Genomic DNA, 17,286 nt, shown 5'->3' with positions numbered 1-17,286 from the left:
TCACTACTACTTCCATACTCCCACATAATAGCAGCAACAAGTATAATGTAACAATTTCCATAACTAACCAACAATCTATACAACCATCTACAACCACAATCACAACCACTGCCTCAGGCAGCACACCTTCCAACCCAACGCCAAGACCCGATCCCCGTAAACGCATGGCACCAAACCCAAAGCGGCATACAGCATGGCCATCCATCTTATATCACCATCATTAAACTTACCTACTAATCGCCCTCCTATACTCCATACTCCCTTACTACCTCACATACAACAACAATCACCCTCACAAAACACTCCCCTCACAGACACCTAATACAAATACTCCATATCCACCTCATCCAACCCAAGAAATCACCAAACCAAAATGTCCGAATCCACCGCCGAAGCCGTCCCTCCCCCACCAACAACCTCAACTCAAGTACGTCCCATCCCTGCTACTTAGTACCCGTCGAAAAAAGATACCCACGAACGAAACAGCGCAGCTAACAGCCCTACCTTGGTGTTAGAACTCCGACGCGCAAGGCCAATTCTCCGCCGCAGTGGACGATCTTCTCGACCAGCTACAACATAAATTCGATGGTGTTTCGCGGGAGATGTTTGGGAAGTGTACGTCTTGTCCTTCCTTCTTATACTTGTTGATCTGAGAGAAGTGAGCGCTGATATTTATGGGTATCTGGACAGTGGACGATATGGCGAGACGGTTGGATGAGTTAGAGGCTTCGTTTACGGTTGTGGATGGTACGACGACGTCCGGGGGTGGTGGTGGTGGTGCTGCTGCGTCGCAGACGGGGACGGGGTCGGTGGTGGGGAGTGTGGCTGGGAGTGGGAGTCCTGAGAAGTGATTGATCAAATGATTGAGAGTTAATCTTGTGGGATTTGCTTGGGGTTATGGTGTTATCGGACTTGGGTTTCTGTTCATATTGGGGGTGGATTTACTCTTTCGTTTTCTATGAATTAGGGGGTGATGGTGATATATACTGCTGGGTTGTGGTGATTTGAGGTGGAATGTGAAGATACCCTTTTTACTGTCAATTTACATCTACTATATACTCTTATGTTCTTGTGTATACATACATGGGAATGGGAAATGGATGGTTTACTGTTCGCATCGATAGCATTCTCATAACTGCCTCTTGATATCATACAGAGTAACAGAAACTAGGTGCCTATACCCTAGCTAAACAAGTCATAATCCATACAATATCTACAGCTCATCCTTGGCCTCCTTCTCCTCACCAACAAACTTGCGAAGGATGTTGCTGCGGGAGATAAGGTCATCCACCTTCTCAAGGGCCGATCCACCCTTGGCCAGGATCTTCTCCAGACGAGCAAGCTCCTTAGCGGCATACTCGGCGTTCTGGCTCAGCTTGTCCGCAACCTTGACGTAGTACTGAGCGTACTTGTCTTTAAGCTCCGTAGCAGCCTTCTTGACCGCGGCGGCCAGGTCAGCAGCAGAAGTGCTGGCAATCAGCTCGTCCAGGCTAGCAATGGTGCCGGCCTTGGTGTCGAGTCCGCCGCCAACGGTACGGTGGGTGCCGGTCTTCTCGTTGAGGAAGTCAATGAAGGCCTGCTCAGAGCGGGCACCCTCATAGGGAACAGATTCCGTAGAGCCCTTGGGGAAGAACTTGATGGTGGGGTATCCGGACACGCCCTGCTCTCTGGCGGTGGCCTTGCCGTTCTCAGCGTCGGCGTCGACTTTGGCGATCACAACGTTGGGCTCGAGGACGAAGTCGTTGGCCAGGGCTTCCCAGGTAGGAGCGAGGTTCTTGCAGTCTGTTTTAAGATGCTGTAGTTAGTGATTTGCTTCTAGAGCGGGAGCGATGAAACGAGGATACTCACGTCCACACCACGGCGCGGTGAACGCAACCAGAACATCATTATCACCACCAACAGCGCCCTTGAAAGTCGCGTCGTTCAGCATCTCCACCTTGCTGGGCTCCTTCTTAGGACCACGGGGCTTGACGCCCGTCTTCTCAGAGATGAACGAAGACAGACTCTCCAAATCACGACCACCCTTGTAATCCTCCGGCTCGTCACTCTTTCCGTCGAACCACTTCAGCGTGGGGAATCCCTGGACACCGAACTTGCGGCCCAAGTCGCGGTGCTCGTCCGCATCAACCTTGCCGACGGTGACCTTGTCGGAGGCATGGGCGAATGCCTGGCCCAGCTCTTCATACACGGGCGCGAGGTTCTTGCAGTGGCCGCACCAGGGAGCGAAGAATTCAACCAGAGCGGGCTTGCCGGACTTGAGGACGACGTCGTCGAAGTTCTTGGGGACGAGATCGACCACTGCTGCGGTGACCGCGGAGGCCAGGCCGAGGCAGCTCACGAGATTGCTGAGACGGACCATGATGGATGGTGTGGTTTTGGTTTAGGGAGAAGTAGAAGCAGGGCAATTGACAATGTTACTTGTCAATAGCAAATGGTCCTGTCCGTTCAGCGAGGGAAGGGGTTGTTGCTGGGCGGAGTGTAGATATAGTCGTATGAGCTCCCGGCGTGGAAGGCGGAAGCGCTGCGGAGACCGAGCGGGTCAAAGAGGACACTTGGTAAGTTAAGCATCACTAATCAACTTCAGCTTGATCAGCGGCTTTACGGCTAAATATAATCCTGTATTTGCCACTACGCTCCCTTTTCATGGGTTCTGGCTATGATGGGGGGATGATGTTACTTCATGTAGCGCCTGTCAGCCCCTTTGATTCCTAATTATACAACGTGGCTGGAGTAGAATCGGGCGAAGCTTTCAGGTGGTTCTGGACCACCCCAGTAGACACGACTGCCATGGTTCGTCAAGTCGTGGTCATAAGTGCTGTTTCCTCTGGTCCTTCTAGGAGGATACTCTACACCAGTCCCTTACCGCCGCTCGGCCAACCAGCGGTTTGCATCTTCCCATTGCTTGCCCTCCTTAAGTTCCTTGCCCGCGCTCTGCGTACCGCGGTATACCTAGGAAGCAAATGAGTGAGAGGCCGGAGAAAAGATTGCTGGGTAGTACTCACCGCATCCCACAGCTTGAATGCCATGTCCAGATTGCCCGTAAAGCTGTCACTATGCTGGAACCATTCCTTGCCCTTCGATTTCACTTCTGCCCGCGCCTCTGGCGATGTGGGATCCGCTTGCAAGGGCAGATCATCAAGGTAGGTACGGACAGCAATTCCAAGCCCACAGTCGTTGTCGTCGATGATGGGGAGCCTATATTGCGTCAGATCACGTCGCATTGGCGCACCATGTCCACATGTTCACTTACTTGATGCTCATTTCGCCCCAATCGTTTCGGTCCCGGTCAGCATCACCGCTCAGGAGCAGACTGGCCAGGACAACCTCAATGAGCGTCCGTAGCGTAGAACGAACCTCGGAGATCAGGGATCGGTAGCAGAGCAGTTGCCGGCTTAGTGGGCCAGAATAACCGATGCTCTTGTGCTGGAGTTTGGCGATGCAAGCAAGGCGGGAAACAAGCATGTTAAGGCTTTTATCCTCGTCTGGGGTGGACTAGATCAGCATTGTTTTATGGCCACATAAACCTGCAATCTTACCTGATCCTCTCATGGGACCCCCGGAAACATGGGAGAACCACTGCTTGGAGTTGAGCAGGCCAAACCTGATCATCTCAATGGCAAGGAACGTTGGCTCCTCAAGCGCATCGGCTGGATCAAGTCCCGACAATGCTTGCTCAAGGCATACTCCCCACTGGGTAAGCTGATGTTTCTCATCAATATATCCACGAAGCTGTAGGAAGCGCCAGAAGACATTGGCAAGCAGCTCATCTTGTGACGATAATTGCTAGCATGTGTCAGCTCACTCGCTTGCGACCTGGGGCAGGGGACGCCTACCTTGCTGTCTTTCGTAGCCACGGACTTCGCGACAAAGTCACTATTTTTCAAGCTCTGGACAGCAAATTGGAAACGTCCACATGAGCCCTAATCTCTGGTTAGCAGCGCTTACAATAAAAAGCGAAGAATTAACTTGCCTGCAGTTTCTGCAGACTCTCTGGAAGCTGCTCTGTGGAAATCTTCCAAGACTGGATCGAATCCTTAACTGAAGGAAGGTCTCGGAGGTTAATGGTCGAGGGTGATTTCTCATCAAACCACGTCCGCACATTAATGACCTTGGTTTGATAGAACCGGTGGAGGGAATTCGACAGCAGGCAAATCGACTGAGTCCTGATGGGTGTGAGGGTGCTGCCGGCGACTTGGCGGTAGATTTCCGTGTCCTCAACGCCCAACGGCAACGAGATGAGGACTTCACCCGACGTCAAATATTTGGGCACATCGGGACCCAGAATTCCCTTGGACAGGTAGAAGTAGAGCTCCTCTGGGAGGCGAAGGCCGATCACTGCGTGCATATCGGACGAAGCATTCTCCTGGTCCATGGGACCTACTCTGCCGTCAACATCGATATAAACATGGTGTTTCACAGTCATGCATGCGCGCTTGTAACGATCCGTGTATTCGAGCTCCTGCATTCGGCGATCCTCTTCGAATTGAGCACAGAGGGCGAGAGCGCTTCGTCCTGCCGCGTTGAACATTGGCAGAGCATCCCGGACGGTAGGGTTCTTTCCGGGGAAAACATGGGTTTCGAAACCAGGGAAGGGCTGAAGGAAGGAAGAGCCTAGAAGAAGGCAAAAGTCCAAAAACTGATCATTTGATAGGCGGCCTAGTTCTTCCAGACATGTCTGTTTGTTGATCCAGAAAAATTGCGCCGGGTCAATCTCAATGCGGGTGATCAGTTTATCCACGTCGAACATCAACACTTCGGAGGGACCGCAAATGGCATCGATCAGCGGGTTCGGACCCTTGGCCAGGTAGGAGAGCTATAGAACACAAAAGTCAGAATGGCGCAAAATGGAGCCAACAGAGGCAGCGGCATTCGTACCTGAGCTGCAGCACTGTAGGGAGCAACGATGTAATCCACGCCATGTTGAAGAAGAATGCGCTGCAAGAACCGGTATAGCGACTCGGGTCGAGGGGTGCCTAGGGCAGACGACAGTCAGGGACAGACGCTCCAGAAGGTCAGGATTCCACCATTAACATACCGGCGCTGCTGAACGCATCCACCACTTGATCCGCCTGCTGTTGATCGTAAAGATCCCAGGCCTGCTCGAATGCCCGGACCGACTCCTGCTGCACGTGGGGTCGTTGATCCTTTTTGCCAAAGTCGAGACCGTTGAACACGAAAATACATGCCACGCCCAGATCCTTGTACGCTTTCAATTCTCTTTCAATATTGCTCTTCAGTGCGAATGGAAAGCCGCCGAGGGCGACCAGAAGGGGCTCGCGCGTGGACGGTTGGAGGAGGTGTTGAGAAATGTAGTGCGACGCATCGATACCGACAACCGCCCCTTTGAGAGCTGAGAGGGGGAGGGACTGGGTGCGGGTCGCGGCCCATTCATCGAGCGGACGGACTGTTGCAACGGAGAGACTCTATTAGCTTGAAAGAAGACGAGGCACAGGAGCTCCGCGGGAGCCACGACCATAGCAGACTCACTTGGCATGGTTTTAGCTGTAGCTGTGTCGCGGAGATAGACGCCGGAGCGGACACCAGGCGTGGAGAGCCCAGGTGGGGAATGAGGGAGAGGAGGATATATGAAGAGTAGGGACGAGGATGATGAGGAAATGAAGAGAGCGAAAGAAATTGAGGAGAGGGGAGGGAAGGAGGAGGGGGAGGAGAGGAGGGCCGGCGAGAAACCAACAGCTGAAAGAGAGGGGAATGAATTGTGAGTGATGGGATGATGCGATTGATTGAGCACAAGTTACAGCTTGAAGCCAATCACGAGGGCGGTGTTGCCCGGGCCAACTGGCGGATCCTCAGCACGCTGCGGGACAAGTGTAGATGGTTTACTTCTCCCTCTTCTTCAACTTCAACTTCTACCACAAAATCTAGCTCTTATCTATCGAGCATTGATCTTGGGAGGCATGTATCTTGATATGACCAGGGCCTGCATTTCTAAGTTGATGGTAGTCCATGAGTTCATCTTGACCTCTATGTTATCTCACAACAAAACATGAAAGAATAATGAAGTCAACCGCTGCTATGATGATGGTATATTCTAACTGATTGGAACGTTTAGACAGGCACTATTATGATTTTTATCTTCAATTTACTACCCCTATCTACTGCTTTGTTGCTTGAATCAACATTACAGTCATCTGGCACACTCTCAGCTTGACAGATGAACATCTATACACTCCTGGGAGTGGAATTAGATACTTACATCTTGCAATTTGCAACTTCAGATATAACATCAGACCTCACCTAACTATGGTATCTTTTGCGTAACTGCAGGGAAACTTCTTTTTAATCTGCTGAGGGAACACTCGCTGCCTGCTATTAGTATCCATAACTTCGTCTCTTCTCGCTCTCTCCCCTTCTTCACACCTCTATTCTCCTACTTTAACTATCCGTACTTCCTTTTGCCTCCCTCTTCTTACCCATTCCACATCTGAGGTAACCCATCTCCGTGAGTTACTTCATCCACTCTCTGCATACATATTACAATGGCTTTCATCAATCTGAGCCAGGGCACATAGTGTCTATTATTTCTATGAGAACTCCGCACCCTTAAAGTACCCCTACTGTGATAGCAGCCTTTTACCCTGGATGAGACTGGAGTGAAGTTCGTGACTATCTGTTGGACATTCTACGCTGGCCACAAAGGGAATTGCTAGTTATCATGCTAGCATACGAGATTCGCCCATGGGTATGAATTGAAGGAGCAGCTTCCTTTCTCTTGCTCCTGGCTGCTGCTGCAACTGCCGGCCTCAACGCACCTGCCTTTTACTGATACCAGACTACCTGCTGAAAACTTACCTGCTAGAGTCTCGACAGAGCACTGTGATCTTCTCTTCTTCGTCTTCTTCTCTCTCAATAAAAGTTCCTACGAAATTGAGCAATATTCACCTGACCATCCCGGACACCATGCCACTGTGGAACTGCTATCCATTCGATCCGGAGGTTGCACCGCTGTTCGGTTATCACCCTTCTCTTACAGCTGGAATCCTTTTCACGATTGCTTTCCTGGGTGTCTTAACAACCCATGTCTCGCAAGCATGCAATACCATATATCCCTGGATAGGACTGGTGCTTTCGATTGGAGCTGCCCTTGAGTTTATCGGATGGGTTGCCCGTACTTTGGCTTACCGCTGTCCATATACCTTTGCCATATGGCAAATACAGCTGTTAACTCTGATGTCGGGTAAGTATGCAGTTGAGGAAGTTTATATTGGCAATGCCCCTGGCTAAACATACAACTAGCTCCATACTTTACAACCGTCGGAATCTACGGAGTCTTAGATCTCATGTACGCAGTTATAGACCAAGTTCGACTACATTTCAGGCCGAAGCGGTGGGCAGATATCTGCATGACTATCGCGCTTCTTAGTCTCATTCTCCAGGTTATTGGGGGTTCGCTGGCACACAAGGCCTCCAGTGTCGCCTCCAGTCTCGACAAAACAGTCAGCCTGGGAATCGATATCCTGTACGCAGGCAGTCTCGTACAGCTCCTGTCGCTCAATATCTTCATGGTGCTGTTCGGGTACCTGATAATTCGTACAAGACAGCGACTTGTCTGGAGGATGCCAATGCTCAAAATGTTAGCTGTGCTTGCGTTTGCTTTAGTTTGTATAATTGTTCGGGATACCTATCGCATTGTGGAGTCTACGAATGGATGGCGTGGTTATTCCTACACATATGAAATTCTAGGGTGTCTTTTCGATGGGCTGCCTATGTTTATCGCCAATGTTACGCTGAGTATCTGGCATCCAGCAGTGTTATTGAACGAGGCGATGCTAATGGAGTCGAGAGTTGTGCGAGCGGAGGAGGTCGAATTACGAAGCAGAGAAGATCAGAACGGACGAGGAGAAAGTCGCTTGCTTGACGAGTACCCACCTATTTCTGAGGAGCTTGAGCCAGTTCTCCGTAAACGATAGTACTGATCCCATCAATTTTCCGGGCTCATGGCTCAGCTCTCGTTAGCAGACGGGATCTTGCTTCAACTGTTCTATTGATACTTCACCAGATTGTACTACTAGTTGTAGTAGATGGGCTAGCACTTACCAGTACTCGTCTACATCAGCAATCTATCACTAAGGATCCAAAAGAGCTTGTCAGTTTTTCTCAAAAAGAAACAAGAGATGAATGCGTTCTTCACCACTCATTGATTCTGCCCCGCACACTGTCATACAGTGTAGTCGGTAGCATCCTTCCATGCTGGCGGAGACAAAACATACTGCCAAGACTGCGGTCATTCTGGATTCCCGTTCGGCATCTTTTCACACTCCATTCACACAGCAGTATCACGACAACTGAAGGAACAAGTTATCTGACTGCAACAGACTTTACATACCTAATACACGAGTATAATATAAAGCAGCAACTCAGAGCCGACAAATGAGCGCACAATCCCCGCAGGTGCGGCAACCACCGGCAACCCCCACTTACATTTTACGCGGCCATGCCGCTGCCATCCACGCGCTACAGATATTCCACCAAAACCTAAGGCTCGTTTCAGGAGACGCAGACGGATGGATTGTCGTATGGGACCTAGTCTCAAAGCGCCCTCGAGCGACATGGAAGGCCCATGACGGCGCTGTTCTTGAAGTCAAAGGTTTTAGCTTTGGAAATGGTGCTGTTACAGTGGTGTTCACGTGTGTTAACTCTCCATCATTCTCATGGCCCATCTAACAGTGTCTACAGGCATGGAAGAGACCATAAACTGCGCGTATGGAGGTTCAGCCTTCAGGATGAGGAGTCTCTTCAGAAGGTCCTCCCCGTAGACATCGAGAAAACCTCATCGACTGCCGCAAGCCAGCCATGGCTCGTACATTCGCTTCCGGTGAATGCGCTGAATTTCTGCGCGTTCTCCATGGTTTTCCTTCCTCCGGATAAAGCAAATACTGCAAGCGATGCCAGTGAGACCCCGAAAGAAAACACCTCTCTTTCATCAGTGCTTATCGCGGTCCCTAATGCTCTGAACTCTGGCGCGATCGATCTCTTTCATCTCCCCCAGGAGAGACGTATCTGCACCATTCCGGCGGATACGGAAGTGCTAACTGGAATGGTTATGGCGGCTAACCTCGTCATATCTCCATATGGGGAGTTGTATGTTGCTTCCGCTTACGAAGACGGTCGAGTTATGGTCCATGGCTGCAGGGGATCCTTACAGGAAAAAGACCTGACGCAGAGTACCAAAACGCCATGGAAATGGGAGAAGCTGTACGTTTGTCGGGCTCACTCACAACCGGTTCTGTCGCTTCACGTTTCGCCTGCTGGCAATTACTTCTTCTCTTCATCAGCCGATGCGGTGCTGGCGAAGCATCCCATTCCTTCGCTGGGTAGCCCAGGACATGCCCCGGAAGAGTTGCCGATCAGGTCGATTAACACGAAGCATGCGGGCCAGCAAGGTGTGCGGATACGGTCTGATGGGAAGATTTTCGCGACTGCCGGGTGGGACTCCAGGGTCAGGGTCTACTCGTGCAAGACGATGAAAGAACTAGCCGTCTTGAAGTGGCATAAAGATGGATGCTACGCTGTAGCGTTTGCGGATGTTGATGTATTTGAAGTATGCGAGAAATCAGATGAGGAAAAGCCTACGGTTTCGCCTAACGACAATGGCAATCAAGAAAACCAGCTTGCCGGACGGGCAGAAACTGAATTCTCGCTTGCAACAGTGCATCGCCAAAGATACGAGAAGGTGCAAAACACCCACTGGTTAGCTGCTGGGTCAAAGGACGGAAAAATCTCATTGTGGGATATCTATTGATTTGTCGTCAATTACTATTTACATGTATGCTGCCGATCAAGCAAGATTGAACTCGCTTGCACCGGCCATGTGCTCCTTCATCTTGGCCCTCATCTTTTGAGCTGCCGTGAGAGTGTCGGTTTGACGAGGAACATCATCATCGTCGTCGTCGTGACCACCAGCCTTCCTCTTCTTTCCAGCGACCGGTTTGCGGTCGGCCTTGAAATCCTTCTTGGTGTCAGCCTGTGCTTGGCGAAGACCAGGGACATTGATCTTGCTGGGACGATCACGCAGAGCGAAACTCTTCGCCAGATGTCCGAGATGAAGCTCCTTAATGTTGAACATGCTCCGCTCGTTGGCGATATGTGTGGCATAGGCGCGAATATGAGACTGATAAGCTCGCCGGGCCATTTCGAGGTAGTTTTTGTTTTCCAAAGCCCATCGTTCCACATCCAGCTGCCATTCGGTTGCCTTTTCCTCCCAGTCTACGTTCTGCGACTCGACGTTTCCTCCAAATCCGCGCTTCAGAATGTCGTCCGCGCTGTTGCGTGTCAGAGCCTTTCCACCGTCCCGGTAGCCCTTCTTCAGAATGTCGACGTATCCCTCCTCACAGCCGGGCATGAGGAAAATGAGTGCACGACCGTCACGCCCCAGACGCGCAGTACGTCCGATTCTGTGCAGATGGTCCTCGGCGCTGAAGGCAGGGTCGTACTCCACGACCAGGTCAACATTCGGCAGATCCAGACCACGGGACGCAACGTCAGTACAGATGAGCACGGAAGGTTCGCGGTTGCGGGCAAAAGCACCCAGGGTGGCTGTCCGGACATGTTGAGGCAGAGAACCGTGCAGTCTATGCAGCGTCACCGGGTTGGAGGGGTTCGAAAAGGCCGTGGCAGGCGCGATGGTTCCATGAGCCGAAGCGCCGAGCTTCTTCCTCTTCTCTTCTGCATCCTCCTCATCACTATCCTCACTCTCTTCCTTCTTCTCTTCCTCATCTCCATTCTTCCGCGTGAACACCTCAAAGTGGAAGTCCACAGAGTCCGCACAAGACACAAAAATGATAGCCTTCATGACAGACCCCTTTCTCATAAACGTCCGTTTCATAAACGCCGTAAGCGTAACAAGCCGTAGCTTCGACGCGACAATCGCATATGACTGCTTCAGCTGCGCCGGCACCCGGAACGCATCATCCTCGTCCTTCTTCCTCGGCTCGCCATCCTCATCCGCGGGATCCGCCTGAATATGCACCGCATCCTTCAAACTGATCTCTCCCAGCTTCTGCACAGTCATCTTCAACGTAGCCGAACACAATATCGTCGTCCTCTTCGCGGGGAACCCAGGAATCCGACTTGGGCGCTGCCTAGCATCCAGCTTTTGAATAATCCCCGCCAACTCCTTCTCGAACCCCAACTCCATCAACCGATCTCCCTCATCCAACACCAACCACCGCACATTACTCACATCCAACGCCTGCGTATTCTCCAAATGATCCGCCAACCGTCCCGGCGTCGCAACCAAGATATTCAACCCCTTCCTCAACCGCGCCTTCTCACTCTTCTTCTTCTCTCCTCCAATCACCGTCCCCGCCACAATCCAATGCGCACATCGCAACAACCCCTCCAATACCACCGCAATCTGCTTACACAACTCTCTCGTCGGCGCCAACACAATAGCAAATAACCCACTATCGCGCTGCACTTGCTCCCCTTCCTCCCTCTTCTTCTGATTCAGCGAAATCGTCATTATCCGTTGCACAAGCGGCAGCAGATACGCCATCGTCTTTCCGGATCCCGTCTCGGCCTGTATGAACGCATCGCTCTCCTCCTTCAATAGTTGCGTAATACTCGCTTTCTGAATCGCTGTCGGCGCCTTCACCTCCAGCTTTGTCAGCAAATGCGCCGCCAGCGGTGCCGATAGTCCCAGGTTCGTGAATGTGTCCAGTCCATCGATCAGCGGCGCGTTCGTCGGCTTGGCGTCCTCTACCTCGGCCCCGGCTTCGTTCTTCTCTTCAACGGCGTTCCGGGGTCTCGGGTTCTTCGAGAACAGGGATGATACGAACTGTCGGGGCGCCCCGGGATGTTGTTGCTGCTGCTGCTGGCGTGGTTGCGATCCTCCGTTTCCGTCATCATCTTCGATGCGCTGTCTCTTCACCGGCCGCGGACCGGATACTTGAATGCGATTCGGATTCCGAGGGTTGCTGTTCTGCTCGCCATTTGAGGCTGATTTCTCTTTGCGCGGGTTGTTCGTTCGGTGCGCGGCGATTTTCTTTGCGCTGAGTCGGTCCCGCCATGTGCCGCCTTTTACTTTGGTTTTTTCGGGTCTGAGGACTGTCGTGTCCGGAATGGCGAAGTTGAGAAGGAGACCGTCGTCGGCCATTTTGGAAAATGTTGGGTAGGTAGGTAGGTGCCTGCCTGCCTTTTTTTCTTCTCTTTTTGTTGTTTGCTGGGGAGGTTCTTAGTACTGGATCCGGGAAGAAACTTTACTTTACTCCAGAGGGAAATTTTCTCGGGCCGGCACCGTTCCGAAACCCTGCGATCTTGCCCTATTTTCTGTTTTTGGGTGATAGCTACATGCTCTACTAAAAGGGTCATTGATTGAGGGGTAGTCAGGTGTGGAGAGGAGAATGATTATTTATTATTTGTTTATTTGTATATATATATATATATATATATAGGTGTGAACTTTTATGTACTCTATGTACGCTGTTGAGATCTAATTGAATGACGTCGGGTATATATGACACTTGCTTTTGAATGGACCAGGCAACGGACAGACAAGGACGAGGTGTTCAAACCCGCGGCTTGAAGATCAAGTTGTCGATCAAACGCACAGGAACTTGGCCATCACCGAGGCCGCAGTCCTCGCCCGGCTTTGCCTCCTCCAGCGGAGCCATCTTGACTGCACCGCTCAGAATGGCGCCCTTAGCGGGATCAACAATTTCCAGCTCGTCCAGAGTATCCGGATCAGCAAGAGAGATGTAGTCAACTTCATACAGCGCCCTCTCCGTGGGCGCCAACGCCTTCTGCTCAGACAGAACCCGTTCAGTGACGCTGTTAGCTGCGTCAAGGATCTCGCTCCGGTTGACCTTGCCAGCGTTGTAGGCATTCTCCGCCGCCTTCATGGCTTCGTAGAGGACCAGGCCCACTGCCCGTCTTCGCTTACCAAGATAGACATTTCTTGAACTCATTGCCAGCCCGTCGTGTTCACGAACAGTCTCCCCGATCTTGATCTCCGTGTCGATGTAGAAGTCCTTCACAAGACGCTTGATGACCACGGTTTGCTGCACGTCCTTCTGACCAAAGTAAGCCCGGTCGGCATGGACAATGTTGAACAGCTTCATGCAGACGGTCGCAACTCCACGGAAGAAAACAGGCCGTGAAGCTCCCTCCAGTTTCCGGGAGAGAGGGGTGATGGTCACGAAGGAACCGTCGCCGTCAATCTCGGATGAAGGAGGCAGCGTAGGGTACATGACCTTGGAGGTGGGCGCCAGAATGGCGGTGATGCGACCGCTGTTACTGTTCTGGCGGGCCAGTTCCGCGTTCAATTCCTCTAACTTCGCAACATCGCTGTCCCAAGTGCGCGGATAGCTGGAGAGATCCTCTGTGACGCCGAACTGTGTCGGATTAACGTAGATGCTGACGAAGACGTCGGTGTTCTCGGCCGCGGCTTGTCGGATGAGCGAGAGATGGCCTTCGTGGAGGGCACCCATGGTAGGGACGAGACCGACGGTCCGGTTGGAGAGGAGGAGCTCTCGACGCAGCTGGCGAAGTGGGGGCACATCGCGGAAGACTTGAAAGGTGTGTTGCTGGCGGGAGGAGACGGCCATTGTGGTGGATTTGAGGAAAGATGTGGCGGCTGTGAGAACATGTGAAGAAGGATGGTTAGCAGGTGTCGTTCAGCAGCAGCAGCAGGGGATAAATAAATGTGCGCTCAGGAGGGGCCATACTGGAGAAGCGCCGTGTCCAGCCGAACATGGTGAATGTGATTTCTGGGAGGTTGCAACGAAGGGCCCTTGTCTTTCGTACCGCAGGTGCCTCTTAAGAGTCCCGCAGTGGAGCAGGTCGCACAGCTCAGGCCCAATTAGCCACAGTGATGGGGATTAGGAGGGAGACCGCAGCTTTTGGTGTCTGCGACGATGCTCAGCCGGGGTGAAGCCAGTGTAACCGGGACGGCATGCTTGGTGGTGTGACTATTTGGGCATGGAAAGCGTGCTCTGAGCTGCCGCGTTGCGCTCATCCCTCAAGCTTTCGGTGAACTGAAGTTCTTGGATGTCCACTGCCATTGCCCAATCCAGCTTAGCGCGCGGTTGCACGGGGCGCAAGGCCGTTGGGACTCACGTGAGCGGCGGCAGCACGAATCGTCCCGAGGCATTTCTGGGGAAGAAGCCGGGGATCTTCGCCTGGTTGGGAGCTCGCTTGCCTCCTCAGGAACCAGGAGCTGGTCGATCATGACAATGCCTTTCTTTGCTATCCCTCTCACTTGATGTAGCTCGACTTCATCCCAGCAGTCAATGACCGCTGAGAGCTATCGACATTCCCATTCAACCACCGAGCTCTGAAGTGAACATTCCTTCCCTCTCCCCGCCCGAGACACTATGCCTTCCGATAAGTCCCCGGTCGGGGACTCCGCACCGGATCTCGAGATCGTGGGAAACAAAGTCACCATCCATCCAAGCGGAGTTACTGGAGGGCTGGAACCTCAAGATGAACAGATTACCGAACGCAATCTCGTCCGCCATATGGCGAGGTTCCGCGAGAACCCTTTCGATTTCCTACGAGAAGTGAGCTTGTACATGTCAGGAACCGGCTGGCGTGCCTACGATGATGTGATCGGACAACCCATATTCTACTCTGGTTTTACGGATCGAATGAAATCACAGATTCTTGCGAGTCCCTTGCTGCAAGGGAAGGTGAAAGAGCTGGCGGACGCACGGTTGGCAGTGGAGGAAAAGGATGGATTGCTAGATGTTAAACCGGGTCCCCTGGAGCAGAAAAGGATACATCGCCGGAATGAGATACAAAGTAACCTGAAAGAGGTGGTAGATTCCATGCTAGATAATATGATCTGCAAGATGGAGAGCAAGAGGTTTATCCGAGGGGCGTACTATCTCTGCACGCAGCTTCTGACGCGCGCATACCATCAAGGTGGGAGGGTATCCGACGTATTGAAGGAATGTTGTTAACCAAAGATTCAGGAATACACGTGTCTAGCGAAGAAGTTCTCCGGTTGAGATCTTTTGCGCAAGAGGCTGCTGCCAAGAAGCAATCTATTGTCTTCTTGCCTTGTCACAAGTCGCATGTCGACTACGTGTCGCTCCAGCTTATCTGCTATCGCCTTGGGATTGGGCTTCCGGTCGTGGTGGCGGGAGAGAATCTCAATATTCCGATGCTGGGCCCTTTCCTCCAACATGCAGGTATGGTTTGATCCGCCTCGGAATCTACTGCGCTTGCTGACTTTCCTAGGCGCGATGTGGATTCGGAGAAGCTTCGGAAACGATCCGCTATATAATACCGTTGTACAAGCCTATATTGATACCATGCTACAGCAAGGATTTAACTTTGAATGTTTCATCGAAGGCGGCCGTTCGAGAACAGGAAAACTTCTTTCGCCCAAGTTTGGCATCCTCAGCTTTATTTTGGATAGCGTCCTTTCGGGTCGTGTGGAGGACACCATCATATGCCCTGTCAGCACACAGTATGACAAAGTGATTGAGACTGAGTATGTGTTCTTCTGATAGATGGCTGCTGAGTTCTAACAATCCGTATAGATCGTACATTAGCGAGCTGCTTGGCCAGCCGAAGAGGAAGGAAAACCTAGCTGATTTCCTGTCCTCGTCCTCTGTTCTTTCTCTAAAGCTCGGTCGGGTGGATGTTCGATTTCACGAGCCATGGAGCTTGAGAGAGTTCATCAACCAGCAATTGACGCGGATGCCGGAACAAATAGTCGCAAACGGGGGGCCACAGCTGAGTTATGCTGATAGAGGCCGGGTTTTGAGATCCTTGGGATACAGGGTCTTGTCTGACATCAACGATGTGTCTGTCATGATGCCTACGGCCTTGGTTGGCACTGTGCTTCTTACTCTTCGCGGGCGAGGTGTCGGAAAAGGTGAAATGGTCCGGCGCGTCGAGTGGCTGTGTGAGCGTGTTCGAGCAAAAGGCGGACGGGTTGCTCACTTCTATCGTTACCCGACGGATGTTGTTGTCGAGCGTGCGCTAGAGGTCTTGGGGCCGCAGCTTGTGGGCGAGGTGAGCGGACTGGTCGAACCGACTTACTATGCTGTGGATCGTTTCCAGCTTTCGTTCTATCGCAACATGACCATCCACTTGTTTATCACGGAGGCGCTGGTGTCTGCGGGAATGTATACGAGAATCAAGCAAGGCGGCGGGCCGTCTTATCAACGCATTTCCTACCAAGATCTTCTAAACCAGGTTTCGTTCCTGTCTCAGGTGAGTCAAATATATGATTATACCCTAAGGATCTCCCTGCTAACAAAATCAGCTTTTCCGTGGCGAATTCATCTTCCCTCCAGAGGGCCTGACAACAAACATGGAAAAGACCCTCCGCGGACTCGAAAGAGACAATATAATCACCGTTAGCCGGGACACCGCCGGCGCGCCACTGTTCGTGGAGCTTAGCGATGCAGAACGGCAATGTGGTCGCGAGAACTACGACTTTTACTGCTTCCTAGTCTGGCCGTTCATCGAAGCCTCCTGGCTCGGCTCCGTCTCTCTCCTAGGACTGACACCCCCTCTGAACGGCGCCGAAGATATTTGGATCGATTTGAACAAGGCTCAAAATAGCGCCCAACTGGTAATTCAACCACCTTTCTAATGTTTCCTAATAGTCACCTACTAACAGCACAACCCAGCTCGGCAAAACTCTCTATCACCAAGGCGACCTCTCCTACTTCGAAGCCGTCAACAAGGAGACCCTCCGAAACTCCTACCAACGCTTCGCAGAGGAAGGCATCATTCAACTCGCTAAAAGTAAAGGATCGAAGGTGTCCACCATGAAGCTAGCCGCTGAATGGACGCCCGAGCGGGATCCAACCACGGGGAAGCTAGTTCCCCGTGGTCGTCTCTGGGACTTTACTGAGCTGATTGCACAGTCCAGACGTGAGGGGTGAGTTGACTGATACTATATATCATTTCCCAGATAGATTGGTCCGGTATACTGACAACTTGAAGGAAAAACCGCCGTGATGGCGCAACAGTTTCCTCGCGGGTTCTGCACATGTCGGATGTTGTGGGCCGCAAATTATTCGAGGACGCGAGTCCTAGTCCCGCTGCGGCGGAGGAGGTTGATGTCTCCATACGACAGATGAGGAGGAAGGCGATCACGCCTAGTTCGAAGCTGTAGGTGCAGTGTGTGGTTCGGTGCTGTTTTGGTGATGAGGCGAAGCGTAGCGTTTAATACCCTTTTGTATTTTTAGAGTCTTACATACGACGACTATCATCGATCTTTCTATAGCATATTAACCAAGCATCGTTTCTCATAATGGAATAACTCATCCATGATATATACCATACGCTAGCCACATACAATCC

General features: G+C 51.9%; 7 protein-coding genes across 7 annotated transcripts; 4 read left to right on the top strand and 3 right to left on the bottom strand.

Moving 5' to 3' along the window:
- The first annotated feature begins 230 nt into the window (after nt 1-230).
- On the top strand, nt 231-1,118 carry BDQ94DRAFT_140923 (heat shock factor-binding 1 family protein). The gene is made up of 3 exons (XM_026765721.1): nt 231-427; nt 516-615; nt 691-1,118. The coding sequence occupies exons 1-3, from the start codon at nt 374-376 to the stop codon at nt 849-851; spliced, it is 315 nt and encodes a 104-aa protein (XP_026627829.1). The 5' UTR covers nt 231-373; the 3' UTR covers nt 852-1,118.
- On the bottom strand, nt 1,093-2,552 carry BDQ94DRAFT_15510 (protein disulfide-isomerase tigA). The gene is made up of 2 exons (XM_026768415.1): nt 1,849-2,552; nt 1,093-1,782 (listed from the first exon to the last, which is right to left on the bottom strand). The coding sequence occupies exons 1-2, from the start codon at nt 2,357-2,359 to the stop codon at nt 1,214-1,216; spliced, it is 1,080 nt and encodes a 359-aa protein (XP_026627828.1). The 5' UTR covers nt 2,360-2,552; the 3' UTR covers nt 1,093-1,213.
- A 4,636-nt stretch (nt 2,553-7,188) lies between these two features.
- Nucleotides 7,189-7,928, top strand: BDQ94DRAFT_169122 (RTA1 like protein-domain-containing protein; the record flags this gene model as incomplete). The annotated part of the gene is made up of 2 exons (XM_026771221.1): nt 7,189-7,195; nt 7,255-7,928. The coding sequence occupies 2 exons, from the start codon at nt 7,189-7,191 to the stop codon at nt 7,926-7,928; spliced, it is 681 nt and encodes a 226-aa protein (XP_026627827.1).
- Nucleotides 7,929-8,388: 460 nt separating this feature from the next.
- On the top strand, nt 8,389-9,760 carry BDQ94DRAFT_177647 (WD40 repeat domain-containing protein; the record flags this gene model as incomplete). Its single annotated transcript, XM_026772964.1, has 2 exons — nt 8,389-8,645; nt 8,695-9,760. The coding sequence occupies 2 exons, from the start codon at nt 8,389-8,391 to the stop codon at nt 9,758-9,760; spliced, it is 1,323 nt and encodes a 440-aa protein (XP_026627826.1).
- On the bottom strand, nt 9,725-12,182 carry dbp7 (putative ATP-dependent RNA helicase). The gene has a single exon (XM_026765720.1). The coding sequence runs from the start codon at nt 12,113-12,115 to the stop codon at nt 9,797-9,799; it is 2,319 nt and encodes a 772-aa protein (XP_026627825.1). The 5' UTR covers nt 12,116-12,182; the 3' UTR covers nt 9,725-9,796.
- A 231-nt stretch (nt 12,183-12,413) lies between these two features.
- BDQ94DRAFT_15481 (pantoate--beta-alanine ligase PAN6) lies at nt 12,414-13,983 on the bottom strand. Its single transcript, XM_026768359.1, has 2 exons — nt 13,686-13,983; nt 12,414-13,594 (listed from the first exon to the last, which is right to left on the bottom strand). Exons 1-2 carry the CDS (start codon nt 13,711-13,713, stop codon nt 12,528-12,530), a joined length of 1,095 nt encoding a protein of 364 aa, XP_026627824.1. The 5' UTR covers nt 13,714-13,983; the 3' UTR covers nt 12,414-12,527.
- Nucleotides 13,984-14,163: 180 nt separating this feature from the next.
- On the top strand, nt 14,164-17,238 carry BDQ94DRAFT_140916 (lysophospholipid acyltransferase family protein). The gene is made up of 7 exons (XM_026765719.1): nt 14,164-14,883; nt 14,934-15,152; nt 15,202-15,457; nt 15,507-16,185; nt 16,238-16,549; nt 16,608-16,861; nt 16,927-17,238. Exons 1-7 carry the CDS (start codon nt 14,334-14,336, stop codon nt 17,096-17,098), a joined length of 2,442 nt encoding a protein of 813 aa, XP_026627823.1. The 5' UTR covers nt 14,164-14,333; the 3' UTR covers nt 17,099-17,238.
- Nucleotides 17,239-17,286: the final 48 nt, after the last annotated feature.

Source organism: Aspergillus welwitschiae (genome assembly GCF_003344945.1).
Source record: "Aspergillus welwitschiae strain CBS 139.54b unplaced genomic scaffold BDQ94scaffold_11, whole genome shotgun sequence".
Classification (NCBI taxonomy): domain Eukaryota; kingdom Fungi; phylum Ascomycota; class Eurotiomycetes; order Eurotiales; family Aspergillaceae; genus Aspergillus; species Aspergillus welwitschiae.
The sequence above is the reverse complement of the archived record's forward strand: the minus strand, read 5'-3'. Positions and strand labels throughout refer to the sequence as shown.

What these genes read in the sequence shown, in the direction of transcription:
- BDQ94DRAFT_140923 (XM_026765721.1), top strand. Translation starts at nt 374, where the DNA reads ATGTCCGAATCCACCGCCGAAGCCGTCCCTCCCCCACCAACAACCTCA. An exon ending in CACCAACAACCTCAACTCAA is followed by an intron (nt 428 to 515) that starts GTACGTCCCATC and finishes CCTTGGTGTTAG; the next exon opens with AACTCCGACGCGCAAGGCCA. An exon ending in GCGGGAGATGTTTGGGAAGT is followed by an intron (nt 616 to 690) that starts GTACGTCTTGTC and finishes GTATCTGGACAG; the next exon opens with TGGACGATATGGCGAGACGG.
- BDQ94DRAFT_15510 (XM_026768415.1), bottom strand. Translation starts at nt 2,359, where the DNA reads ATGGTCCGTCTCAGCAATCTCGTGAGCTGCCTCGGCCTGGCCTCCGCG. An exon ending in CACCGCGCCGTGGTGTGGAC is followed by an intron (nt 1,783 to 1,848) that starts GTGAGTATCCTC and finishes ATCTTAAAACAG; the next exon opens with ACTGCAAGAACCTCGCTCCT.
- dbp7 (XM_026765720.1), bottom strand. Translation starts at nt 12,115, where the DNA reads ATGGCCGACGACGGTCTCCTTCTCAACTTCGCCATTCCGGACACGACA.
- BDQ94DRAFT_15481 (XM_026768359.1), bottom strand. Translation starts at nt 13,713, where the DNA reads ATGTTCGGCTGGACACGGCGCTTCTCCA. An exon ending in CTGGACACGGCGCTTCTCCA is followed by an intron (nt 13,595 to 13,685) that starts GTATGGCCCCTC and finishes ATGTTCTCACAG; the next exon opens with CCGCCACATCTTTCCTCAAA.
- BDQ94DRAFT_140916 (XM_026765719.1), top strand. Translation starts at nt 14,334, where the DNA reads ATGCCTTCCGATAAGTCCCCGGTCGGGGACTCCGCACCGGATCTCGAG. An exon ending in CCCTTTCCTCCAACATGCAG is followed by an intron (nt 15,153 to 15,201) that starts GTATGGTTTGAT and finishes TGACTTTCCTAG; the next exon opens with GCGCGATGTGGATTCGGAGA. An exon ending in GACAAAGTGATTGAGACTGA is followed by an intron (nt 15,458 to 15,506) that starts GTATGTGTTCTT and finishes CAATCCGTATAG; the next exon opens with ATCGTACATTAGCGAGCTGC.